At 50.5% G+C, this 27,781-nt stretch overlaps 1 protein-coding gene across 2 annotated transcripts; it reads left to right on the top strand.

The window, feature by feature from the left end:
* The first annotated feature begins 884 nt into the window (after nt 1-884).
* Nucleotides 885-27,781, top strand: USP30 (ubiquitin specific peptidase 30). 2 transcript variants are annotated; one of them, XM_028528649.2, is made up of 13 exons: nt 885-1,116; nt 4,504-4,613; nt 5,703-5,885; nt 12,266-12,369; nt 16,625-16,723; nt 17,261-17,303; nt 18,393-18,487; nt 21,218-21,277; nt 22,619-22,705; nt 23,324-23,404; nt 23,516-23,735; nt 25,331-25,451; nt 26,407-27,781. In XM_028528649.2, the coding sequence occupies exons 1-13, from the start codon at nt 1,034-1,036 to the stop codon at nt 26,669-26,671; spliced, it is 1,551 nt and encodes a 516-aa protein (XP_028384450.1). In that variant the 5' UTR covers nt 885-1,033; the 3' UTR covers nt 26,672-27,781. The 2 variants fall into 2 exon arrangements, with proteins under 2 accessions (XP_028384450.1, XP_028384449.1); XM_028528648.2 differs by having other exon boundaries at nt 17,258-17,303.

Here is a 27,781-nt window from a genome sequence, read left to right as displayed (position 1 = left end):
CAATGAATTTGGACATATGGCAGGGGTGTCAAACTCGTTTTCACCGAGGGCCATATCAGCCTGGCGATTGCCTTCAAGGGGCCGACATAATTTTAGGACTGCATAAATGTAACTACTCCTTAACTGTTAAGGAGTTGAAATTACTTTTGGCCCCTTGAAGGCAACCTCAAGGCTGATGTGGCCCCCGGTGAAGATGAGTTTGACACCCCTGCCATATGGGGTCAAGTAAAAGATATTGTCAATTTCCTCTGTTGTTTTTCACTTTGACGTGGCTACTAGAAAATTTAAAATGTGGCCTGCATTATGTTTCTATTGAACAGCACTGTTCTTGACGGCCAATCTTGTTTTTACCAAATGCAAGCTGTGTCGAAAAGCATTACTTCTCGAACGTTCTTGGGTTTCATAGATGTAAAATGCAGATACTGTTAAGGTTGCTGTGAAGATTGAATGTGAATGAACAATACATGGGACGTAATTAACAATGCACCTAAGTAAAAAATATATTTCACGGCTATCATTAAAGGCCTCGGTTTCTCTGTCTATGCCATCAGAGATGGACCACGTGCTCGTTTATGGCCTTTGCTACGCGACCTACTTCTACTCTGACTGTAATAATGTTGTCCGAGGCCCGATCACGCTTTCGGACGGGGGCCGTCCTCTTCACGCCAAAAAATTAAAAGGACACAGGGTCCCTCTGGGAAGTGGGATATCTATATTCATGAACGGAGCTCTGGCAAAACCTGCAAACGCAGCAGCCCGGCGACGCAGGGGATCTCTTAGCAACCGACGCTAGGGCCCATTGGAAAAGGAAAAGCAGGATGTGGTCCGTCGGCTTTTCCTCTCCGGTAGCGGCTGTTTCCGGTCCTCCAGGGAGCTCGTCCTTCGGCCTCCCTTCCCCTGAAGATCAGGGACTTAGCCGCGGGTTCCGCCGCCTCGGGAGCCCTCGGAGACTTCTGTCTGTCAGCGGCGGCAGTGGCGGGGGCGGCGGGGACCGTGGGGAAGGAGGCGGCGGCAGGCCTTCCGCGCGGCCGCGATGCTGAGCTCCCGGGCCCAGGCGGCGATGAGCGCGGCCGACAGGGCCATCCAGCGCTTCCTGCGGACTGGGGCGGCCGTCAGGTGAGCTTGGGGGGGCGGGGTGGCCAGAGAAGCCGGGACCTGCGTGCCTCGCTTGGGCCTCCGGTGGCCTTCTCTCGTCCTAGTCAGGATCTTCAAAGCCCGAGCGAGCATTCTGGAGGCTTCTGCGCCCTGCAGGGTTAGACGACCAGGCCCTGAGGCGGGAGGGGCGACGGGCCTCTGGGGCTTCCCGGTCCTCGGCAACGCCAATTCTGTCTGCACTCCCCAGTGTCTCCAGCGCCCCAGATTTTATCAGTGACGCTACCCCGGCTTGCCAGTGCCTCCTCCAGTCCTGTCATTATCCCCAGCACTTCTAGGGACCTTGTCAAGGCCTAGAATCCTGTCAGTGCTTCTCGGGCCACCCAGTGCCTCGCCGGCCTTTCAGGACCCCCCTCATCCTTTCAGGACACCCCCAGTCCTTATCCCAGCCATGCCAGTTCCTGGCCCGCCGGGGTTCCCCAGGCTTGTCAGCCTCGCCAGTCCTGTCATGGTTCTGAATCCTGTAAAGTGGCCGGGCCTGCTAGCGCCCCCCATTCCTCTCAGTTCCCCTCCCAGTTATGCCAGGGATCCCCTATTCTATCTGAGTCCCCTGTCTTATTAGTAACTCATTATCTGCAAGGGCCCCTAAACTAGCCAGGACCCCTTTACCTGCTCAAGCTCCATGTCCTGCTGAGGTCCTGCGTTCCTGCTAGGAGTCCCTCCCCAGTGGTGTTGTCCCCAGTTGTCAGGGCTCCTATTTCCCTCCTTTTATTCACCCTCCATGGGCTCCAGGCTTCAGCGCTGAGCGCTGCACCTTCGTCACTGCCCCTAAATGACTGAGACCTGCTGTTCAGGTGAGCGTCCTTCCTCGGGACCTGGAGCAGGTCTAAAGGACTTATTCTCCCGGCTGGAAGCCGTCAGCAGCGGTGCTGTCCAGTGTCCTGTTCTGTGGGTGGGAAATGTGTCTTGAGACAGCCTTGCCTTTGATCCTGCAGCTGACCTGGTAGCAGAGCTGGGGGCAGAGGCCAGATCTTTACACGCATGCACCGCGTGTTATCATTCTGCAGAGGGGTGGGCATTTCCAGAGTCACTGATGGGCGCAGGGTTTTTTGTCCGTGCCCAGCGGGGGCACGGGCAAGTTCTCTCTGCCCCCGCCCTTCCTCACTCTGTTGTCCCTCAGTGTCCCTCATGAGCTTGGTGGTTGGAAGCACAGACTTGGCAGCCTGACAGGCAAAAGTTCAGATCCCCACCGCCTCTCCCGCTCCCACCAGTTGGCTCCACCTCTTGGTTTCCTCATCTGTAAAGATGGAGATGATAGTGCAGCCTATTCCGTGGCAGTGTTTGCAGGATACGCTCAGGTTATCACCGGGCCTGACATGGAGTATGCACTCTGACATGTTCGTGCTTCAATACGGGATTTGACAGCGTGCGGGCAAGGGCTTTACCCTTTCAGGGATGGTCCTTGGTGATCTGTCCAGACGCTTTTGTGAATATGCCTGTCCTGTAAAAGTCAGCACAGGAGGCGTTAAGAAACTTTAGGAATAGCTTGCATAAATACACTGAAATTGGTATGCTTAATAAGCCTAGCAGCGCACGTTGACTAAGCTCTGACTCTGTGCCCTGTGCATCAGTGCTCATTTTATCCAGACAAGAAGCCTTTGAAGTAGGTCCCAGGAGCATCCCCGTTTTACCCATCAGGAAGCTGAGCCTTCGAAGGGGTAATGATGCCCTAGGACAGCGATTTTTAGCCGGTTTCATTTCATGGCACACACTAGTTATTAAAATGCTGCGACACACCAAAAATATATTTTATGCAGATCTGACAAAAATAGGTATAATTTTGATGCACTCACACCAGCCGGCTATTGTGTTGGCTGTTGTCACTTTTTGTATCTGAGAAACCAAGGGAGGAGAGGTCAGTGCCCCTCACTAGTCAGGTATTGCAGGTTTTAAAAATACAGCGCCCCCGAGTGCCCGCCGGAGCATGCCCGAGCAATGCAATGCCCCTTTCTTCACCAGGCTCTGGGCGGTGTTGACTCTGCTTGGGCAAACAAAGATTCATTTGGAATTCAGTTATCAGTTTTGCATCATATCAGTTATGACACTAGGAAAATGTCAGTAGCTGTAAGATAAGAGTCCCTAGTGTCGCCAGTAGCTGAGATCAAAACGATATTTACATGATCCACATATTGGGAGAAGAATGTATCACACACACACACACCTATATACAAACATATCTAATACCTATATATTGCATGTATATATTTATAAACACACATACAGTTTGCTTTAGTCAGTGGAAAGGCATAACTTTATGTGAAAACAGTGGTTTAAATTGCTGGTGAAATTTCTAAATGTGTAGTGAAAGAATAACTTAAGTGTTCAAGACAAGCCTAAAATTAAGGATTTTTAATATAATGAATACTTAGAAGATCTTATGTACCATTCCTTATATACCCCCTCTTCATCAGTACTCTGAAAGATACATCCATTTCTATGTTTTCATCAATACGCAACCATTCAGTAAACATTACTGAGAACCTACTATGTGCCAAGTATGATCTAGACCAGTGAATTTCACCCAGTGTGCCATGGCCACACTGGTGTGCTGCAAGAATTGTTAAAACATGCCATACCTGACTATTTTCCCTTAGACTGTCGAATAAAAAACAAATGAGAACAGCCAAGACAACAATAGCCATCCAGTGTGAATGAATCAAAATTATACCTACTTTTCCGTGTGCCACAGAATTTTAGTAATTAGTTCATGTGTGCCGCCACGAGACGGAAAAGGTGGGAAATCGCTGTTCCAGACACTTGGGATGTGCCAGCGAGTAAAGCGACCAAGATTCCTGCCCTGGCCACTTTGCCTTCCATTTGTGGAAGCCAGACAATCAACAGAGTGAATAGGTGAATTTTATGTTACAAAGTGAAAAGAAAACTGAGTTTTTACTCAAAAAACTGAGTAAAAGGGACCAGGAGTGCAGGTTCTGGTAGCTTGTTGCCCGGGAAGAGGAAGTGGAGGAGTGAGCCCAGCCATGCCCTGGGGAGGAGCACACCTGGCGAAGGGAACAGCCTGGCAAAGGCCTGAGGTTGGGGGGTGGGGGGTGGGGGCAGCCAGGGTGGCGGTGGAGTGAGAGGCAGAGTAGCAGGAATGCCCGGCTTCTCCTCCGAGCGAGGCGGGACTTTTGGAAGGTTGTACTCTGATGTAGCTTTCAAACCCTAATGTTGAAATGTGCTGAGGTTTGAGACATAATCCTGTACCGTATGTTACTTTAACTTGAAAGTTAGGTATTTGGTGGACCAGGGGCTTATTCTGATGAGACGTTACTTCTTCCTCTGTCACCTTCCTGTATATACACCTAATGGGCTTGTGATGAGGGCGGACAGTAAACTGATTTTCTCTTTCAGATATAAAGTCATGAAGAACTGGGGTGTCATAGGTGGACTCGCCGCCGCTCTCGCAGCAGGAATATATGTTATTTGGGGTCCCATCACAGAAAGAAAGAAACGTAGAAAAGGTAAGCGTGAGGCCCTGGCATCACGGTCTGTAGACTTGACCCAAACCCTTCTTCCCCCAAAACACTACCCAAGGGGAGGGCATTTCTGGTGTTCTTGCACAGAAGTTAATTTTAATGGCTCACTGTGTTATATCCTATCGTAAAAAGATTTATATTTCGCCTCCTGTCAAGTCCTGAGTTTGAGACATGCATTGTAACGACAAACTAAGGTGGCTTAGTTGTCGAGTGTGCTTATTAATACGGTAATGACGGTTTTTAGCAGCACAGCTGACTTAACTGCGTGATGTGTTTGTGGTTTCCGTAACTAGCTTCTAGTCGCTAGTAAATGTTTCAAGTTCTTTCTTCATTAACGCAAACGTCCATTTCCTTATTTCTTTTTTAAATGTGCCCTTTGTAAATGTTGCTCTACTGATATTGACTACAAGTCAGCCTTGGGGAGGGAAGGGGTAGAGGTAGCAAAATGTTGATCACCCTTAAATATGAGGATGGTTATAACTAGGGTTTATTATATATTCTCTCTTTTATGCATGTTTGAGAACATTCGTAACAAAAAGTTTTTAAAAATTTTGAACAGAAGCAGGGGGTATGTCAGATTGTGTTGACCTCTTTGCAGAAGGTGGGTCAGAGTTGCTAGAGTGTCTTTCCCGCTGATCCTAAGAACAAAATCATTGTCGGGGGAACAACAGCGGAACAATTGTTTTCTTCTGTTCTGAGGAGCATTGTTTTCTTATCAAAGGAGAGAGGGAGAGTGAGGGAGGGGAAGAGAGTGAGGAAGAGAAACGGGGAGATGTTACTGTGCCTTTTTGTGCACTCGGTGCAAACCAAACCGTGCCAGACACCGCGGTGGGTTTCAGAAGTAGCACAGGAGGGGGCCCGTCCTTCCATCGCTAGTGTCCTGAAGGAGCACAACTGGGACAGGGCCTCAGCACGGACGGAATGCCTGGCTCTGGATCTCCGTGGTTAAACACTTCCTCACATTCGATTTCAAATTCAAGGCCACAGTGCAGAAACCCTGGGCCGCAGACGGGTGGGAAGGGAAGGGTTGGTCCGACGTGGTGTGCCGTTCTCTCTCCTGCCCCCCTGTCCTAGGGCTTGTGCCTGGCCTGGTCAACCTGGGGAACACCTGCTTCATGAACTCGCTGCTGCAAGGCCTGTCTGCCTGCCCCGCTTTCATCCGGTGGCTGGAGGAGTTCACCACCCAGTACACCAGGGACCAGAAGGAGCCCCCCACGCACCAGTATTTATCCTTAACGCTGCTGCAGCTCCTGAAAGGTATCTGGTGGGGCATGAGGGGGGACTGTGTGCGTCTTCAAAGTAGCAGCCCAGATGACAGGCAGGGGGCTAACAGCCTCTGTGCAGAGAAAGATCGCACAGATCATGATGGAAAAAGCACTTAGGAGCCCAACAGATACAAACAGCTGCTTTAGAAACAAATCAAATACATGACCATCTATTTTAACAATTACCAGTTTGGTGGTAACAGATTTCTGTGTAAGAAGAAAATTCACTACAGATGTAACCATTTTGGTCACAGAATACTCTGGCTTCTAAAACATTAAAGTTTTTTTTTTTTTAAATTTTTAAAGTATCTTAGGCTAGGAAGGAAGGTAATTTACAAGGGTAATAATGCAAATTGTGTTTGAGACAAAGTGTATATGTAATAGACACTCAAATATTGAATTTACCCGTCATCAAAGAAATATAAATAAAATGACAGCGAGGCACTATGTTGTTTTGCCTGTCAGCAAGGATTGAAAACCAAACCCACCACCCCGACCGGCTGCTGGGTGACGTGTCCATACTCACTGGTGGGGCTGTGACTTTGAGGACAGCCGTTTGGAACCACATGGTAATAGCTCACCAAATGCTCAGTGCCATTTGACTCAGTAATGCCTTGTCTGCAAGTCTGTCGTATGGAAATAGCAGTGTGGTCTGTCGTTGACACGAGCCCGCAGTGGAGTTCTCAGAGTTCAGGAACGGCTGGATCCAGGCCCTGAGCGTGGAGAGGCACTCTGTATATGAGTTTAAGACGTCGCTGATCTAACTTCATTTTTAAACCACCGTTTTCGACTCCAGAGGGGCCCACTGCCCCCCACCCCTCCCTACCACATTAGCATCTGATAACGCCCCGAGGTCACTCCGCAGAACGTCATTTGGGAAATGCCGTTACGTGCGCAGAGATCTCAGGCACCTGGTTATCCTGGGGGCAAAGAAGGGAGAGATGGTGGTTGTCCAACAGTAAAATGATGAAGCGATTGACGGAATAGTATTGGGCTGGCCAAAAGGTCCGTTTAGTTTTTTCCGAAAAATCAAAGACACGTTTTTCATTTTCACCAATAGCTTTGTTGATTTGGGTGTTTTGAGTACGTTGACTGTCTTCTGCTGCTAGCTTCTAGCGGGTAGAGGGGCTGCCACACGTCTCCCAGTGCGTGAGATGGCCTCTCGCAAAGGATTATTTGGCAAAAATATCGATAGTACCGGAAACCTTCGCACACCACCTCTGACATGTTCGATCCATCACAGCACCTTCTCCACGCACTGCACACGTCTTTCCTTGTGTTTCAGTTGTGTTTTTACCTTTTTTGAAATAATAAAGCATAATATGCCAAAAATGTTACATTTTTTCTTCATCTTCACTATTAAAATGGCTGCACAAAAATTTGCCTATTTTGATAAGTTTTTTTAAATGCATGCTGATATGACAGCTGTCACAATACAATCTAACAAAATTGTTTCGAATGCAGTTAAAGACAACTCAGCACTACCAGAGCCATCGTATGGAAAAAACTAAACAAATCTTTTGGCCCACCCAAAATACAGCCATTCAGAATCATCTTTATGAAGTCTTTTTTTTTCCCCCCTAATTTGGGAGAGGACATAAGCTATAATATTAAGTTTAGTAGAATGATCTTTATGAAGTCTATTTTTCTAATTTGGGAGGTGGCATAAGGTATAACATTAAGTTTTAAAGAACAGGATACAAAAAGGATATAATTTGATTTCAGTGAAGCAAAAACTGCTACATGTAGAAACTGGACAGAAAAAGATCACAGCATTAGCCACAGCCACTTTGGGATTGTGTAGTTGATAGTTTGAAAACATTTTTTTTAAACTATATTTTAAAAACTTGCAACAGTAAGCATATTTTATTTTCACAGCCAGTAAAAAATTGGATTGAGAAAGCACTCAGTTAAATACTGTCTCACGGAGGTATTTTCCCATGTGATCTCCGCTTGACACAGAAATCTTTATGAAGCAAGTTCTTAAAAAAAAAAAAAAACAAAAAAAAAACCACTATCGCAAAGTCTGTGTGGAAAGCCGAAGTGTCCACATAGGTGTTCTGACGCAGGTCTAGGAGTTGTCCTAGCCATGAACACAGCCTGTGTGACCCGGTGCCGGAAACCAGAGCTGTGCCAGGCCCGCTGTCCCTAGGATATATGGCCCTTTCTCTGCTTTTGCTTTTCAGTGTCTTTTATTTTGACTTTTAGAAAAAAGATTCCATTATACAAGTAATGCCTGAGTAACTTCTCCCTGTGAAAAATGAATGCATTACAGATAAGGCTGGAGTCCTCTTATCACCACCCCATCCTGTTTCCTGCCTTCCTTCCCCCCGGTGAGGTATCTGTGCCTGCTTCCAGACCATTTCCTGTGCATTTAAACACATTTCTAAGTGCCCACAGGAGTTATAGATTGTTTGTTTATTTTTTTTAACCAAATAACATAAAATGCATTAGAGAAACGTCCATTGCAGTACGCAGAAGCTCTGCCTCATTCCCTGCAGTTTTTGTGTGTGTGAGTTTATTGGCTTTGTGTTTGCTGTCTTCTGTGAATTGCCTGTGCATGTCCTTTGCCCATTTAAAAAAAAAATTTATTTATTTTTAGAGAGAGAGGAAGGGAAGGAGAAAGAGAGGGAGAGAAACATTAATGTGTGGTTGCCTCTCACATGCCCCCCTGCTGGGGACCTGGCCTGCAACCCTGGCATGTGCCCTGACTGGGAATCGAACCAATGGCCCTTTGGTTCACAGGCCCACGCTCAATCCACTGAGCTACACCAGCCAGCCTTTGCCCATTTTTAAAAATTGTGATCAAACATTCAGAACATAAAATGTACCATCTTAATCATTTTTAAATGTACAGTTCAGTTCTGTAGCATTAAATACATTCATATTGTGGTGCAACCATAACCGCCGTCCATCGCCAGAACTTCTCATCATCCCGTATTGCAGCTCCACTCATTGAGCCACCCTCCGTTCCCCTCTCTGCCCAGGCGCCGGGAACCGCCATTCTTTCCGTCTCTATGAATTTGCCTGCGTACTTCGGTTAAGTGGCATCATGCAATACTTGTCCTTGCGTCTGGCTTATTGCACTTAGCGTGATGTCGTTAAGGTCATCCACTTGTAGCATGTGTTATAATTTCATTCCTTTTTAAGGCTGAATCTGAATAATATTTCATTTTGTTTACCCATTCATAAGTCGGTGTATATTCATGTCATTTCTCCCTTTTGGCTACTGTGAACAATGCTGTTATGAACATAGCTGTACAAATTTCTGTTCAGGTCCCGGCTTTGAATTGTTTTGGGCCTATACCCAGAAGTATATGAATCAGGTGGTAATTCTGTTTAATGTATGAGGAACCACCGTGCTGTTTTCTGTAGAGGCTGTAGCACGTTACATTCCCACCAACAGGGGTTCCAGTTCTCCTCGTCCTTGCCAACACTTGCTATTGTCTGTTTCTTTGACAATTGCCATCTCAGTCGGTGTGAAGTAGCATATGATGGTGGGTTTGATTTATGATAATGATAAATGATGTTAGGTATCTTTTCATGTGTTTATTGGCTGTATGTCTTTGTTTTTTTGATAATTCTCTATTCAAGTCCTTTGTCCACTTTTAAATTTCCTGTATTTTTTGTTGTTGTTGTTGGGTCTCCAGAGTTCTTTATGCATTCAGGATATCAGTCCCTTATCAGATAGGTTATTGGCAAACCTCACTCACTTTTACAGTTGCACAGTATCTGTAATACTGAGACACCCCAGTTCATGCAGCCACTTGCTTCAAGTGCTTTATGCTGATAAACAGGCTGTAGTGAACACCCATGTACATGTCAGGCAGGTACATAAACACATATTTCCCTAGGGTAGATCCTGAGACCAGTGAAACTGCTGGATTGTAGGGTGTGAAAATTAGTAGACCGTGCCAAATTGCTCCACAGTGTTCTAGGCAAAACTGAGCTAACAGGGACTTAAAATTAACCTTGGGAGGGGAGCCGCTAACAGAAGGGCTGCCTGGCGCGTGTGGGAGGGAAGAGGAAGGTACAGTTCCTTCCCTGATGCGTTCCCTTTGTTCTGGAGGTAAAGGTCAGGCCTCAGGGTAACATCTGCGTGGGTAAGCCAAGCCTCGGGACTTCTTAGCACTGGCTGCCAGGGCTGCTGTGGCTCCACAGGGCCCCACTCACAAAGCCAGGGCCCGTGGAGGGCAAAGTTCAGGCAGGAGTGTGGGTGGCAGTGTTCGGAACTTTCAGGGTCTGGAGCCTGAATGTTCAAAGGAATCTTTCCAGTTCACTGGCTGCACATCAAGGAGGAGGAACAGGCTGGCTTCGTTTATCTGGGGAGTGGCTGAAGTCCCAGGAACAGCACTGAGGTGACAGGCCCCTGTGGTGTTACGCCCCCTGCTCTGGCCCCGTGTGATACCCTGCATGTGGGGCATGCTCAACATCAGGAGCCAGCGGACTCTGGCCCATGGGCCGACTCTGACCCACCGCCTGTTTCTGTAAATAAAGTTTTATTGAAACACAGTATGACCCATTCATTTAGTGTTGTCTGTGGCTGCTTTTGTGCTGCATCGGCAGAGTTGAGTAGCTGCTGCAGGGTCCCATGAGGCCTAAAATGTTTACCAACTGCTGACCGAGTTTTAATTATAATACTAATCCATAAGCTCATCAAACTTTCTTTGGAGTTGCACTGGAATTTTTTAAATTTAAGAACATTTTTCAATTACAGTTGACATTTAATATATTAGTTTCAGGTGTACAGCATAGTGATTAGACATTTATATAACTTACAAAGTGATCCGCCTGCTAATTCTAGCACCACCAGGTGCCATACATAGTTGTTACAGTATTACTGACCACACTCCCTGTGCTGGACTCCACATCTCCGGGATGACATTGTAACTGCCGGTCGTGCTTCTTAACCCCTTCACCTTTTCTCACCCACCCATTCAACGCCCCTCCTACTTGGCAGCCATCGGTTCTCTGTATCTCTGTTTCATTTGTTCACTTGTGTTTTAGATTCTACATGTAAGTGAAATCATATGGTATGTTTCTTCCTCTGTCTGACTTATTGTATTTAGCCTAATACCTTCTAGGTCCATCCTCACAAATGGCAAGATTTCGCTCTTATGGACAAGTCATATTCCATCGTACATATGTACCACTACCTTTTCATCCACTGACGGACACGTGGGTTGCTTCCATCTCTTGGCTGTTGTAAATAATGCTGCAGTGAACATAGGGATGCATATTTCTCTTGACTTAGTGTTATGGATTTCTTTGGATAAATACCCAGAAGTGGAATTGCTGGGTCCTTTTTTGTCTCCTGTTAATAGCCTTTGTTTTAAAGTCCATTTTGTCTGATATAAGTATTACTCACCTGCTTTTTTGTTTGTTTGTTTCCATTTACACGCAGTACCTTTTCCACCCCTTTACTTTCCGTCTGTGTGTATTTCTGTCTGAGGTGGGTCTCTTGTGGGCAGCACATGTTTGGGTCTTGTTTTCTTATCCATTCAGCTGCCCTGTGTCTTTGGATTGGCACATTTAATCCATTTACACTTAAAGTAATTATTGGCAAGTATATAGTTATTGCCATTTTATTATTCATAGTTTTAATTTCTTCTCCTTCTTATCTCCTCTTCCTCCTCCTAAGTCCCTTTAGTACTTCTTGTAACACTGGGTTGGGGGTGATGCGCTCCTTTAGCTTTTCCTCGTCTGGGAAGCTCTTGATCTCCTTCATTCTGAATGAGAGCCTTGCTGGCTGGAGTCACCTTGGTTGTGGGTCCTTGCTTTTCATCACTGTGGCTATTGCGTGCCAGTCCCCTTTGGCCTGCCAGCCGATCAGACTTTCATTTTTGTTTATTCGTCTCGATTCTACTTGTGATTGAAAAGTAACAACTCCGCAGACCCATTTAGGCTGCCACACGTGGCCCCAGGCTTTGCCGCGATGACTGGAAACTTGCAGGCAGACAAGGACCAGCAGAGGCCCGTCCTGTGCGGGGGAGTGAGGCTCTGAGTGCAGGGCTGGACTGGATGAGTGCGTGAGCGTCCTCCCGCCCCTGAGAGCTGTGAGTTAGAATCACATCGTTCAGTAAGAACCTTGCAACAGTAAATGTATGTTGACGATAATTCAAGTAACTGAAAATCAGTTGCTTTATTTAAATGCTGCAGCCTTATGAAAAATCACATTCATTCAACAAACACAGAGTACTTCATAGTATATACTAAGGTAACAAGGAAGAATGGTGAAGGAGATGTAATTCCGAGGTGACTTTTATAGTTCTTACATTCTCAGTTAGCTTTGATATATTGTGCTGTGCGGGTGTTCTGGTTGGTTGTTACGCTGGTGAGTTTAATAATTGTGTTACTTTTTTTTGTTTCCAGCTTTATCCTGCCAGGAAGTTACTGATGATGAAGTCTTGGATGCAAGCTGCTTGTTGGATGTCTTAAGAATGTATAGGTGGCAGATCTCTTCATTTGAAGAACAGGTGAACACCGCATGCAAAACAGGTTTGCTAGAGCATCCTTCCCATTCATGAGCTGGGGTCTGAGCTCACCGTGATGGCTGAAAACCAGCTTCATGGATGCAGCAGGAAGAGCACGTGTCAGCATTGACCTTGCCGGTGCCTGGCCTGAGTGTGCATTTCCGTGACATTTTAGACAGCCTTCGTGTTCCGGGCTAGATTATGCGCATCGTTCCTGTTCTCATGATCAGAGGGGACACGGGGCTTTTTCACTGACGGACGGAAGGATAGTTGGTGGCATGGGGGGTAAGCACAGTTGCCAAAGAGCAAAAATCTTCTTAGATCTGAGTGACTATGCATGCCAGCGGATGACAGGGCAGCCGGGACCTTTAGAAGGGCAGGTGGCTTCACCTAAGGGGCCCAGAGGTTCAGGCAAGACCCTGTTGTAGACCCTGTTCTAACTAAAAAAAAAAAAAAACCCACCACACACAAAAAAACAAAAAAAAAAAACCAAAGCAAAAACAGCCTCCAGAGTTTGGCTTAAAGTAGCCCCAGACTGAGAGCAGCTGTCCTATGCAGCCCCAGGGCCTTATTTGTTCCAGAAACTTCCACCTCCTTGTCCACACCTGCAGCTTCACTGCCTGCTTTGGTACTGGCCACCCTCATCTTCCTCCCCAGACCCACTAGTGGCAAGTCTGAGGCCAAGGCTAGAGACAAAAATGTGGCCCCCAGTGATGTGCTGGTGCATGCTCACAAGCCACATTTCCCGAAGGCCTTGTCCAGCTTGGGGTTGGCTGCCCTGTTTCCCTGCCCGGACCCCGGGCCAGAGGAAGGGGAGAGGGCCTTTGGGCTCCCGGTACTGTGGGGCTGAAAGACAAGCATTGAGAAGCTCTGAAAAGAGAGGTGGGAAGGCCTCCTAGCTGCCCTTATTTTCAGGGGTCATCTGTTTGCACTTGAGTCTGAAGCCTTGTGTGTGTCACTTCTTAAACGTGACGTTGATGCTAGCCGTGCTTTCTTACAGCGCATCTGGAGTAACCCGCTGCATGTTGTGAAATGTTTTTCCATTCAGAACATACTTGGTAAAGCCTCTTCTAACTGGAATTACTTAGCTGCATTTTTCATTTCTGTAAACTGAGAGTGACAGAGAGTTAGTCCCCAAGGACGTCAGGCACCTTCTCTAAGTCCTGCTCTTCTTCTGTCAAGGGTCCACCTGAGTCCCAGGTGGCCCTTGGAAGTATCTCCGTCTTCGGCGCGCAGCCGTCGCTGAGCCCGGGAGCGTGAGGGTGCGTGGGAAGGGGCCGAGTGTGCCTGCCTTCCTCTTCGGAGACAGCCCGAGCGTGTAGCCCAGGGCATCTTCACTGCGATTAGCCTGGTTGATCGATCGACAGCAGACGTCCGCCATCGGCCGCTCTCCAGAGCCAGCAGTTGGGGTGTGGGAGCTGTGCCGGCCTGAGCACGTGCCCGTGTGCGTTACGTTCGGCTCTCCCAACAAGCCTGCAAAGCAGGGCGTGCAGCCTTCGGGCGTCCCCGGGCCGCCCAGCAGATACACAGACACTAACAAAAACCGATGAGCAAAACACGTTTCAAGTAAATTGGAGATGTGGTGTTGGGCCGCATTCACAGCCATCCTGGGCCGTGGGTTGGACACCCCTGCAAGAGCTACTGTGATTATTCCCATTTACAGGTGAGACACTGAGGTCCAGAGAAGTGAGGTGACTTGCCCGAAGCCGCACAGTGCTTTGAGTGGCAGAGCCCGTCTGGGGCTAGAGGGCACACTTCAGCCCCACCCCCTCCCGCAGTACTTACGTGGGTGCAGGGCCGACTCCAGCGTGTCTTGGACTTTTCTCCCTGGCGAACCCCTGCTCAGGACTTCAAGAGTTGGCCCAGACGCCTGTTTTGAAGGCCCCCGGACCCCCAGAAAAAGCTGATATTCTCTCTCCGCCTCCTGTGTCTCTTTGGTCCTGACAGTAACATCGTGCTGCCCGGCAACAGTTAGGTTGTCACCTGTGTGCCTGGGCTGTGAGTCCCTTGAGGACGAGAGCCTTGCCTTCGTTATCCTTGGCTGTCCGTCACGCTCCTGCCGTTCGCCGCCTGGGAGGGCACCCGCTTCTCCACGCAGCAAACGTTTCCCCCGCCCTTTCCCCGCTCGGCCTGTGGGGGCCTGCGGCTGCGCAGCCGACCTGACTTGCGGGTTCTGATGGAGCGCACGTTCTAGGGGGTTCTAGTGGGGGCCGGGGCTGTAGGCAGTAAGCAGGTGACTTCAAGAAAAAAAAACGTGACAAAGTGTGCGTGGGGGTGCCTGGGAGCTGGGCCTGAGACCCTTGTGGGTGGGGAAGGCTCCTCTGGAGGCGTGAGGTCTTTGCGGAGACCTGGAGCCTGAAAGAAGTGCAGCCGTGAAGGTCGTGGGTGCAGAGCGTTCTGGAGGCAGGAGCCACGGCGGAAGCCTTGGGACAGCGACAAGGACGCTGTATTTGTAGGTGGTGAGAAGGCCCGCGTGGCTGGGGCCGGGGCTGGGAGAGCAGTGGGGGAGAGGGGCTCCAGACCTTGTCAGGGAGCGGGGTGGGCAGGCCTTGGACTTCTGATCTGTGTGCGGTGGGCGGCCATGAGAGGAGAGGCTTTGGGCAGGCATCCAACTTAGTTTGAGTGGGACCGTGCTGGTCGCTGTGTACGAGGGGGACCTACAGTCCCCCTTGGCCATTGGGCCAAGATGGAAGCGGAGAGAAAAGTTGGCAGGCCGTCGTTGCAGGCATCTGGGCCAGGGGTGGAATGGCTCTCAGGCTGGGGAGCTGGAGACACTAGGGTACACTTTGGAGGGAGAGCCCGCAGGCCTGTGGATGAAGCGGCTAGGGGCGGGGTGAGGTCAGGGAGCGTTGGTGAGGGCGGGTCTCCCCAGGACCTGTGGTGGTGGGCACGCTGTCGTGTACAGATGTTGCGCCCCTAAACACCTGTAGGGGCGCAGATGTTTGAATTACAGTGTTGCGCCCCTAAAACTCATATATTGTTATAAACCAGTGTTACCCCAACTTAAAGGGAAGGATAAAAGGGCTAAGTGAAGGCGAACGAGGGACCAAGGAGTCCTAGGGGCTGGATCCCTCAGGCTCTGGCGAGAAGGGGGCGGGGCTTACTCTAGCAGCAACAGCCAATGGGAATTTGAGAGCAGAAGAATAAGGTCAATTATTTGCTTTTTAAAAGATCGCTTTGGGGACCGTGTGGAGGCAGATTGAGAGGGGAGGCTTGAGCCCGGTGAGGACCCGCGGCATGGGGCAGAGAGACTCACCGCCCCCCCCACCCAGGAGTGGAGCAGCTTTGGCTTTTTTGGGAGAGGGGCATCGAATTGATCCTTAAAGAGGAGTCCCCCTGCCCTACAATACAGCAATTCCACTTCTGGGTATAAACCCAAAGAATTGAAAGCAGAGACTTGAACAGAGATATTTGTACACCCGTGTTTGTAGCAATATCATTTGTAATACCCAAAAGGTGGAAGTAATTCCAGTGTCTGTCCATCAGCAGGGGAATGGATGGACGAAGCGTGGCGTGTGTGTATTCACACGTATATAAATGTATGTGTATGTATCCACGATGGAATTTACATACTCACACATAACGGAATGTCGTTCAGCCTTAAAAAGGAAATTCTGTAACATCGATGGACCTTGACATTATGCCAAGTGCTATAAGCCAGCCACAAAAGGACAAGGACTGTCTGACTCCACAGGCGGGCAGTTCCTAGAATGGCCAAGTTCACAGAGCGGGAAGGGAGCTGGCGGTTGCCAGCGGCTGGAGTGGGGAGAGGGAACCGAGGAGCTAATGTTAATGGGCACGGAGTTAGTTGCGAAGATAAACGTTCCGAAGATGGGTGGTGCTTGTGGCCGCACAACAATGTGATGTACCTAACACTATGCAACCGTACACTTTAAAAAAGGTTAAAATGGTGAAGTTTGGGTTACGTGTATTTTACCACAATGAGAAAAGGGTAGTCAGGTTGAGTGGCGGTCAGGGCCGGCTGGATAAAGCTGACACGGGCTCAGAGAAGCTGGCGGGAGGCACCCACCCACTTCCTTTCCTTCTCTCCCCTGGGGCTGTGGGACCGGGGTCTCCACTGTAAGATGGCTGGGCGGAGCTCTCTGCCTTCCACCGGCTGGGCCCTGGGAAGGCGGACGGCGAACCCTGCCCGCATCAGCCCGAGGGCGGCTGCCCAGGGGTCCGCACGGAGCGGAGTGTGGTTCCGATGTTGCCCTGGCCCCCGGGCCTCCCTGAAGACCGCTTTGCCCTCTGGCAGGATGCTCACGAGTTGTTCCACGTCCTCACCTCGTCGTTGGAGGATGAGCGGGACCGCCAGCCTCGGGTCACACACTTGTTCGATGTTCGTTCCCTGGAGGTAAGCCATGACATTTCTCATGGTTCCTGCCCAGCTAACAGGCGTAGGGACCACCGGTATAGTCTCTGTACGATTTAAACTCACAGGTCAGATCCGGCACCAGTCAGCAGTGAGGTCGGGGCCGGGGGAGGGCCTTAGACCGCCGTCTTCCCAGGTGGCGACTGCGTGAATGACCCCTCAGAAGGGTTCAGTGTCGCAATTTGTGTTGGCTTGAAAAAGACAGAATACATTCTCCCCGTTCAATACAGGGGGACGCAGAGCTCTGGGAATGCCAAATGGATCCTCATCTCCCTGGAACATTATAAAAGTTAGCTGATCAAGGGAGGGGAGGCAGCTGATCAAGGGGAGGAGAGGAAATGCGTTTTGATTGCACTGCATGAGGGAGTAGACGCGGTGAGCAGAGAGGGTGGTGAAACTGCTTTTAAAAACCTTTGTTAAACATTGGTTTGTGGGGCGGTCAGTGCAGAGACTCGTGAGATGCGGGGGCGGTCGGAGGGCCGCCGTGGGGTCTTCACTCTGTGCCTTTCCCCGCAGCAGCAGCCGGAGGTCGCTCCCCAGCAGATAACCTGCCGCACAAGAGGTAGTCACTCTCCGTCACCCGTGACATAGAAGATGGGTACTTTTTCAATACGGCACTAATTTCCTTGTTCAGTTTTTTTTTTCTGGTGGTATCTAATCCAGCTGAAACTGTGTGTGCTCGCAAAGGGATTTGTGTTTTGGAAACAGCCTTAAATTGTCCCCTCGGCGAACATCTTGAGTTGTTCCTCGTGCCTTAGCCCTTCTCGGCTTCCTCCAGAGGGACTGACTCCTGCTACAGACAAGGGTTTGCTTTTACGTCCCTGACGTGATCCTGTTCGGGGCTCAACAAGCTGGAACTCGTGTTCTCGGCACTTCAGTTTGGCCGACTTGTACTGCAAGCGGTCACAGTCCCCTTTCGAAGGAAATCCTTGTTTCCTTAAGACTCACTCTTTAAAAAAAGACGTGCATTCCTTTGCACATTAGTAGTAACAAGAACGATTATCTCTGGAGCCCGTGCTGCGCGCCAGGCCCTGGGATGTTGCATTTAAGTCTCGCATCAGCTCCAGAACATTGATGGTACCGGAGCCCATGGGGCCAGCAGCTACCCCCGTTTCCAGCACACTGAGGCTTCCCAGGTCCCGTAGCTGATAAGGAGCCAAGCCGGGCCCAAGCCCGGGGCCACCTGACTCCAGGGCCTGGGTTTCCGACCAGCATGCCACGCTGTGCTTATTCCACTAACCCCCTTCCTGTCCCCCCCCAAAAAAGTTTTCAGTTTTCTTATTACTCTGATGATATTTCAGGAGTTAATTGTACTTTCTGAACCGTTCACTCAGGGAACCCTCCTTTGCCATCTCAAGCACGTTGAGGGTATGTTTATAGAAAGGCGTTGCCAAACACAAATTCCTTCTTCCAGCGTGGCTGCGCCCATTGTACGGGAGCCACGCTGAGCACCTACGTGCGTTTCCCTGCGAAGGGAACGGCTTGTCTTTTTGACACACGTCGGTAAGGAGAGCTACTCCAATTTAATTCTCAGGGGCATTTTTTTTCCTAAGGAGAGAGTGGCCGCCACATGCTAAACGGGGGAGGGGGGGGTTGGAAGCCAGGGCCCGAGGGCTGGGGGCGGCAGATCCAAGGCCGTTCTGTGTTCCAGGGGCGCCTCACCCCGTGTCCGGTCACTGGAAACCTCAGCACCCGTTCCACGGGAGACTCACCAGTAACATGGTCTGCAAGCACTGCGAGCACCAGGTAAACGCGGGGCCGGGCCGGCTGTCTTCTCGGGGGGGGGGGGGGGGGGGGTTCTGTTTAGTCAGGGCCCGTGAGGGGTCAGGAGTGTGTGGACTGGTGCTGGCGTGTGGTGCCTGGGGTCCCCCGGGCCCCGCACACTCGGTCGACGGACTGTCATCCCCCTCCCCCCCCGTGGGGCAGTGCTGACGTGTCATCCGCACCTCTGCGCCAAGCGCAGCAGACCCACTGTGCACTGGCGAGAATTCATGTCCTAAGTTTGGGTCTACACCGAAGGCGGACACAACAGATTCTAGAGCTGGGTTTTTTCGTTAGTTCGCTCGCTTTCCTTTTGAGGGCTTAAAATCGTTTTTTATTTGGAAAATGTCCAACATAAGACGAAAGTAAGGAATTGTACAACCGTTACCTCAAACAATTTTAGGATATTTTTATCACCTCCCCCAAAAACCTGTACCCGTCAGCAGTTCCTCCTCACCCCCAGCCCCCCCCCCCCCCCCCACACACACTCACACACTCACTAGCCGTAGGCAGCCACTCCTCTGCTTTCTGTGTGAGCACATTTGTCTGCTCTGGACGTTCCGGGTAAATGGAACCATACGGTGCCTGGTCCTTCGGGACCGGCCTCTCCCGCTCGGCTCGGCGTTTCCAAGGCCCACCGTGTAGGGGTGTGTGCCCGCACCCCTCCTGTTTGCCACCCGGTAGCATCCCGCTGTGCGGGCGGACGGCCATTTGGGTTACTTCTGCTTTTGGCTGTTACGTGTAATGCTGCTGTGAATGTTTATGTACGAGTTTTTCTGCGGGCACATGTTTTCGTTTCCCCAGGGTCCATCCCTAGGAGTAGAATTTCTAACCTTCCGAGGCACTGCCAGCCTGTTTTCCAAAGTGGCTGCACCGTTTTGCATCCATCCCCGCCAGCAGCGAGTGAGGTTTCCAGTTTTTCTGCATCCTCACGAGCACTCACAGTGTTGTCTGACTGTCAGTCACCGCCGTCCCACTGTGCGCACAGTGGGGTCTCTTCGTGGCGCCTTCGTAATCAGGAAGGCCCGCAGCCCACCACTCGTGCGTCGTCAGCGTCTTTTCGTCTGTGCCTTGTCCGTTCACCTTTTCTTGTTCCTTGTGTTTTATTTGTATTCTGGTGCTATTATAAGTGGAGTTTAAAAATCTTTTTCTAGTATATAGAGATACAGTTGTTTGTACATTGATTTTGTATCTTGAGATCTTAAGATAATTAATGTATTGGTTCCAGAAGTTTCCTTGTAGTTTCATTACAATACTTTTTAGTATTTTGTTATAGTTTCTCTCTTGGCTTTTAGCTATACGTTTTTAAATTTTAAAGAAATGTGATAAAATCATGGAATTTTAACTTATCATGGTGCATTTAGGGTCAATGTCACATTCCATGCGAAGACAGGTAACTCACAAAAGTGCGGTTCTATTACCCGACGCTTTGTGTTATTTTTGTCACGTGTCTGCATCTACATGCAGTGCAGACCCCGTGACACTGTTGTGATGGTTGCTTTAAACAGTAGACTGTGTTTAAAATAAGTACAAAGGAAATTTTATATCCACTGTCTTCAGTCCTTTCTGGAGACCCAAGTCCATGGGGTGGTTTTCCCATTCAGCCGAAAGAGGTTCCTTCAGCACCTCATGCAGGTGTATTGCCAGCAGACTCACTGGGATTGAACTTACGTGAAGATGTTTCGTGTTTTCGTGGTGCCCTTTTTAAAGAATAGTTTTGCTGAGCAGAGAGTTTCGGGTGGATGGTGCTGCTGTTGTCTTGGTTTCGTTCGGTTTATTTTCAGTCCGCCACCTCGCAGGCATTGTTCTGCCGTCCCGCCCCGTCACTCCTGGTGCTTAGTCAGCGCCCTTCGTGTCTGCCCTGTGTACCAGTGGCGCCTTTTCTCCCTCTGGCTACTCACGGGAGTTTCCCTTTATTCTGGGGCGTCGGCAGTTTGTCCGTGCCGTGCGTAAGTTTTTTGTATTTGCTTGGAGTTTGCTGAATTTCTTAAATCTCTACCTGTATGTTCTTCACCAGATTTGTACATGGTTTGGGGGAGAACTTTCAGACAAAGAGCCGCCCCACGCACACCTCTCCCACTGAGCACCCGCTTTTCCGGGAGTTGACTTCTCGGTCTCTGCCTGTTTGTGGTGGCTCCCCCCATTGTTCACATTACTCTGTTTAGTCTTGGTCCAGATTTTACCATTGTTACCTCAAGGAGAGTTAGTCTAGCCAAGCCACTCTGCCGTCACCCAAGGCAGGGACCCTTGCCCCACTGTGTCATGTTTTCTGCAATTAATCATTTAACATGCACAGCTTTCCACATCGTCATTCATTCTCCTGCAACATTAGTTTTCATACAGTGTTCCGTTCCGTGGGCATACTATCATTTATGTAATCATTCTGCAGAAACCCCAGCTATTCACGCTTTGCCGTTACAAATTATGCTGTGGTGAGCATCCTTGTAGTCACATCCCTGTCATTCCCTTGGGATGCAACCCAGAGCCTTGGGTCAGCCGTGTCACATTAGGTTTCCCAGCTGTTTTTTACGGTCACTGTACCTTGTATGTTTCCAAGGTTGTTTGCAATAGAATTTGCTTCTAGGTAAGTACATTGTTTCATTATGTTAATGCTGGGCATGTAAATCTTAAACTTTAGTAGTTTATGTCTTTCTATCTGTAACATTTTGAATCCAACCTCAGTCCTTTCTGTATTTTCTGCAATATTCATTTCAGAGTCCTGTTCGGTTTGATACCTTTGATAGCCTTTCGCTGAGCATTCCAGCAGCCACATGGGTATGTACTGACCGGTGGTTTGTTGGGGGCCTGTTCTGGGGCATTTGAATCTGAAAGGGCTGTGAGGCATTTCGTGTAGCTCAGGGGCCATGCGTTACTCAGACACGTGATTGGTTGAACCCAGCTCAGTTTTAACGTGTGGTACCATGGCCCGGTGTTGCGCGTGGGTCACCGGCCAGCAGTGACCACGGAACGCTGCGGATGGCTTGCCGAAAAACATGCGAGAAACAAAAACATGCACAGAGACAAACTAGTTTCTGTGAGGAAGTAGGGACGAAATGGCCACTCCCCCTAGTGGGGAGCGCCCCAACTTACCATCCATACCTGCTTTTATTGGGCTTATTTTGCATAATAATTCAGGTAAAGTACAGTACTTATCAGGGGGAAGTAAGGAACTATAGAAAACAAGGAACTCTGCTGGTCTATTTGAGTCGGGGTCAAAGAGCTGTAAGACTTTGAGGAACAAACTTCCTCCTTGGACCCCTCTCATTCAACTGAGAGCATTCTAAACAAAGAAGGTTTCACAGTAATTTACATATTCTTTGTTAGGCTTGATCACCCGGGGAATCCGCCCTTTTCAGCACAGAGCTGCACCACCCTGTCATTGTTTCAGGCTTAGCTAGAGCAAGGGAACTAAGGCAATAAGGAGATTTTCTCCCAGACGATGAGAACTCAGGCTATGTCAAAGCCGAGGAGTGAGGGTCCATCAGCCCCTTTTGCTGCAGCCCCCCAAATCCTTCTTTTGGGGGGCCTCCCAAAGTGATCATGCCTGGCTTAGGTCGTTCCCCCCGTGGGGAATCTTACCCGTCTTTGGCTAACCGACCAAGCTTTTTGGGGTTCAGTTATGAATAAAGCAGCAGAAGCAGCATTCCTGCCAGGGAGACAAGCCCTTGTCTCCTTGCTGGCTTAGGGTTCTAAGGGCGTTCCCTTAGCCTTAGCCTAGATGGGGGTTTCAGCTTCTGATACCAGTCAGGGCGGTTCCCAACAGCCCGGTTCGAGCAAGAAGAGGTGGGCTGCTTTTCTCTTGCTGCAGAAATGTTGGCTTTTTTGAACACACACACACACACACGCACTAAATTCAAATTCAAAAACACCTAAACCAGGGCCAAGGTCCCAAATTGTCTGCAATATTCCGTCCTCACACCCTCGCATCCATCACAGTAGCACGTCTCGGGCGCCCTGAGCCCCATGTTGGCTCAAGAGGCATCCAGGTGTGTCCGAGACGCTTCTTTGCCCACATGCGCAGGAGGGAAGCCCTGGGATGCACATGGCCGCCACTCACCGTTGCGGCGCGGCTCCCTCTGAGCTGTAGTAATGCGTCTTCTCCTGCTCCCGCCGTAGGGCCACCCACTGACCCTGGACCACTGCCTTCACCACTTCGTCTCCTCAGAGTCGGTGCGGGATGTTGTCTGTGACAACTGTACCAAGGTACGCCTTAACCCCAAATGCTGCCCCGCCCATGGTCTGTGTGCCCCGACACAGCGCCTCTCCCGGCACTGCCCCCGAGCTCTTCCGACTATTCCCAGAGGGACCTTTCCGCCGCAGCCGTTCCTACCAAGCTGGCTGGGAAATTGGCAGCCCGTGGGCCTGCTCTCCTTCCCTGAGGAGTTTAGTTTCAACCACCAAATGTTCAAACATCTGAATACCCTGCTTTGAGATGGGGCATGCCCCCCCCATTTGCTACAGCCCCCGCCATTCCCACTCGTCTCACACCCTGCCCTACCCGTGCTGCCTGCCCACCTTCCCGAGCGGTTGGATTGCCCCTCTGAGTGCAGAGGGCTGTGCGGAGCAGCGTTTTTGAAGACCCAGCAGATGGATTACATGCCAGTGTCACATCTCCTTCATTCCTCTTTCCTCGCCTTCACACCACGTAAAAGTAAAATAGTAAAAACGCCACACAGAAAATTAGGCAGCTGAGCTCACTTCAGCAGGTGGAAGTCAAGGGCCAGTTGAATACAGGTATAAATAACACCAACCTGATGGGCAACCCTCCCGAGATGTCCTTCCAAGAATTCCAGCGGAGAGATGCTGTTTCTTGTATTTCAGAATGAAGCCAAAGGGACGTTGAATGGGGGAAAGGTGGAACACCAGAGGACCACTTTTGTTAAGCAGTTAAAGCTAGGGAAGGTGAGCCCACACCACACCCCTTACCTGCTCTGTTTCGGAGGACTCTCTCGGCGGTGGCCCCCGACACTCAGCACTTCCGGTTTCTCCTCCCCCCCCCCCCCCCCCCCGCAGCTCCCCCAGTGCTTGTGCATCCACCTGCAGCGGCTGAGCTGGTCCAGCCACGGCACGCCCCTGAAGCGGCACGAGCACGTGCAGTTCAACGAGTTCCTGATGATGGACATCTACAAGTACCACCTCCTTGGACATAAGCCCGGTCCACACAGCCCCAAGCTGAACGAGAAGGCAGGGCCTGTGTTGGAGCTGCAGGATGGGCCGGCGGCCCCCAAATCAGGTGTGTGCCCGGGGCGCTGAGGCCGCGGGAGCCTGCGGCACAAGCGAGGGAATTTGGCATCCCCGGCTTCTGGGGACTGTATGCCGTGAGGGCTTCTCCAGTGGTTGCTGAGGGTCTTGAGAGGAGCAGGATGGGGCAGGAGGGGTGGGATTCCTTAAAAGAGGCTAAAACTATATAGCCATGAGCTGTATGGTTGTAAAAGCTGTCACGCTTGGAAAACACAAGAAGCAGAGCTTCAGGTTTCCGCTCAGTCTTTTGACTAACCGGTAGTCGGCTCACACCCTGTCACTCCGGTGAGTTTCTCCTCTTTCTTCCTAGTTCGGTCGTCAGCTCGTTACAGACAATGTGGGCAGGAAATGTCCAGGCTAGGGGTCTCAGAACATCTTACTGGGTGGATGATCCTCCTTTACCGATGCATCATCTAATTCCATTACTGTCCTCACTTGCGGTCCCTGGTTGAACTGGGTCCCAGGGAAACTGGCACTATTACCCTCGGCCTAACTGAGGGGAAAAGCACGGCTTCGAGAGGTTAAAAGACCGGTCCTTGAGCAAACAGCATGCGGGAGGGCTGGCCCCGGAAGGCAGTGTCGCGCAGTGTTGTAAGTGTCTGATGTGCCGTGCTGAGCCCTTTAGATGACAGGTGCGGGAAACCCGCCGACGTGCAGGGCTCCCAGCCTGAACTCGCCACCGCACGCTGCTGTCTCTCCAGACACGGCTGCCCCCCGGCACCCCAGATTTCCCCCCACTTAGCCTCTTGCCTCTTTATTCCCTTTTACATCCCTGTTTGCGGAGCCTGACAGGACGTCATTCAGGGACACTATTTTGAGGGGCGAGGGCTCGGTCCTCGGCCCGTTGAAGTCGAGAGCCCATCTCCCTGCCCCAGGGCGCAGGCCTGCTCGCCCTCAGAGCAGGCGGCTGCGTTGCAGGAGGCCGGCGGTGAGCAGCGTAGTGCCTGGAAGGAGACAGAAATACCTCCGCAACTATTTTATCTGCACCCATAAATACTTGTTCACACTGGTACAGGCCAGGACACCTTAGAAGCCGACAATTTAAAAAAAGAGGATGTTTAGCTCAGTGGCTCGAGAAGGGAGCTTGCCTCCCAGAGGACAATGGGTGGCGACCGTTGTGGCTGCCCCACCCGAGAGAGGGGTGTTCCTGGTGTTGAGTGGCAGAGAGCAGAGATGATGCTGAGTGTCCTGCACTGCACAGGACAGCCCCCGCAGCAAGGAATTATCCGTCCCAAATGTCAGTCATGTCAAGGTCGAGACCTGGTTCAGCTCCAAATACCAGTCGGTTAGCCACTGCTCAACTCTGATGGGTCCTTAGCAAAGGGATGGGAACCTCATGTGTTTCCGTCTCAGATCTGCACAGCCCTGCAGATCTGCACAGCCGTCACAGTGAACAGTGGACAAGGCGCTCGGTACGCTTTTCCTGTTGAGGGTTAGGACGGGGAATTTTACAACGTAACAAGAGGAAATACTTGTTTTCTCCTTGTAGCATTATTGGGCAGTTAAATTTCCAGGTAATCAAAGCCATGCTCTGTTTACCCAAAGTCACTGCTAATTTTCCTTGCCTTGGGCCTTTTTCTCTTGCAGTTCTGAATCACCCAGGGGGCCCCAAACCCCACATTTTTATGAATGGTGCCTGCTCCCCGGCCGTGTTGCCTACCCTGCCAGCCCCAGTGCCCTTCCCCCTGCCCGTTGTTCCGGACTACAGGTGAGCCACCGCTCGGACGCCGTCCTCACTCCTTGGAGGCTATTCTGTCTCTTGGTTTGCAAAATCAGCTTTTCACAGAAATGAATCACAGCGAAGAGATAGCTTTCTTTCATTTTTAAGGCGGAACTCACTAGTATGCATTCCTCTATTTTTGTTCAAAATGGAAGTCGCTTTATCTTTTTATTTTTTTGAATTTTATTTATTTATAGACAGAGAGGGAGGGAGTAAGAAAGGGAGAGAAACATCAAGGTGTGGTTGCCCCTCATGCACCCTCTACAGGGCACCTTAATGCATGTGCCCTGACTGGGAATCAAACCAACCACCCTTTGGTTTGCAGCGTGGTGCTTAATCCACTGAGCCACACCAGCCAGAGGTATTTATTACTTTTTAATAAATAAAGAGAGAGAGGGAGAGAAACATCAATATGCGGTTGCCTCTTGCACACCCCCCAACTGGGGACCTGGCCTGGAACCCAAGTGTGTGCCCTGACTGGGAATTGAACCAGTGACCCTTTGGTTTGTAAGCCAGCACTCAGTCCACTGAGCCACACCAGCCAAGGCTGGAAGTCACTTTAAATATAAGCATTGTAAAGTACATAACATTCAAATATATGTGTATTATACGTATGTGTGGATATATGTGTGAATGTATGCAGAGAAAAGTATAAAGCAACAAATGTTTACTTTCTTGGGCTTCCACCTAGAGATTTCCAGTGAAACCCTTTAGGTCCTCCATTCTGTGCAGCCGTGGGCGTGCGCATGCACACAACACGCTCAGAGAGTGGGCGTCGCGCCGGTGAACGTAGGTCTGTGAGTTAGTGGTCTGCAGTGTTCATCTGTGCGGATGGGCCGTTGTCTCAACCCCCCGTTGTCGAACAGGGTGGTTGTACTTTTTGCTCCTGCCTGTAGACCTCTGTCGTGTTTGTAGACCACCGGCATGTGTTCCTCCCGTTCAGCTCCTCCGCGTACCTCTTCCGGCTGATGGCGGTCGTCGTCCACCACGGAGACATGCACTCGGGACACTTTGTGACTTACCGACGGTCCCCACCTTCGGCCAAGAACCCCCTGTCAACCAGCAACCAGTGGCTGTGGGTTTCCGACGACACGGTGCGCCGGGCCAGCCTGCAGGAGGTCCTGTCCTCCAGCGCCTACCTGCTGTTCTACGAGCGGGTGCTCTCCAAGGTGCAGCACCAGAGCCGGGAGTACACGTCCGAGGAATGAGCGCGCCCCACCCCCAGAGCTAGACCTGACGGCGCTGTGCACGCCACCCTGGAAAGAGACAAACTCCGACCACGTGTGCGTGCATGCGCGCAGGCAGCCCGCCAGAGCCCTTCAGCCTTCGGGTGTGCTCCCAGAGCAGGCTCCACCGGGGAGCCGGTGGCCCCGACGCAACCCAAGTCGGGCCCCTGAGCAGCTCTGCTGGCACGCACTGGACGGCGTCGCTGTCGTGTTGGGACAGCATTCACTCTGCCCAGAGCATCTTCTCGCTCACCTGATGCAGGTTGTTAAAAGAAATCAGGCTCCGGAAGCACCTCTTCTGTATTCTTACATACTAGGCGTTCTCGGAGGGGGGCCACCTTCGTCAGACCCTCCGATGTTTCAGCGCAGACCTTTCATTTCTAATGAGCAGGCCCGCATAAAAATTGTTGACAGGAATTAGTGAGATTATCAAAGGCAACAATTTAGAAGAAAAAGTGCCTTTCACTTTTGATCGCTTTTGTAGCACGTCCATTCTGGAAAATACACGTTCTCTAAGAGTCATAGAACCAATTTTGGAAAAGCCTTCTTCTCAGTTTCTCAAGGGATAGCAAAAGAACCGTTAAAAGATGCCTAAAGAACACCCACCTTCCCTTTTTGTATGTCTTTTTCTAATCTTTCGATTCTTTGTATATACATCTACAGTAAAAGCTCTCCTGCCAAATCTGCCCCTCGGGGGGACTGTCACTGCTTCCTCAGTTCTCAGTGACCTGCTCACGCGTTGCCCTTACCTTTCGTACGCAGGACGCGCGGGACTCGGGGTCGCGCTGACAGTGGGAGCCCCTGAGAATAGCCAGACTGTGCCCTGCAGTTCCTCTGCTCTGTAGAAGCCCGATCTCCCAGACACCCGCTTCAGACGGTTATCCACGTCTATTTATTTATCGCTCGTGCAGAGCTCTTAAGATGTGCAGGCGGGGCCGGGGGCCGTGTAAGAAGGCAGCCCCGCCTCGGTGTGGGGACTGGAGTCGGAAGGAAGGGCGCCCGCCCTGGGGCTGCAGCCCCTCTGGACCCCCACCTCCTTGTTCGTGATGGGAAGGCTGAGGTCGATGGCCGTCGAAGGCCAGGCTTTCCCAC

The sequence above is a fragment of the Phyllostomus discolor genome, chromosome 13 (assembly GCF_004126475.2).
Source record: "Phyllostomus discolor isolate MPI-MPIP mPhyDis1 chromosome 13, mPhyDis1.pri.v3, whole genome shotgun sequence".
NCBI lineage: Eukaryota > Metazoa > Chordata > Mammalia > Chiroptera > Phyllostomidae > Phyllostomus > Phyllostomus discolor.
This window is presented reverse-complemented; position numbering and strand designations above follow the sequence as displayed.

Coding starts and splice junctions, on each gene's coding strand:
- USP30 (XM_028528648.2), top strand. CDS start 1,034: ATGCTGAGCTCCCGGGCCCAGGCGGCGATGAGCGCGGCCGACAGGGCC. Junction 16,724..17,257: donor TCGATGTTCGTTCCCTGGAG/GTAAGCCATGAC, acceptor CTTTCCCCGCAG/CAGCAGCCGGAGGTCGCTCC. Junction 17,304..18,392: donor GATAACCTGCCGCACAAGAG/GTAGTCACTCTC, acceptor TCTGTGTTCCAG/GGGCGCCTCACCCCGTGTCC.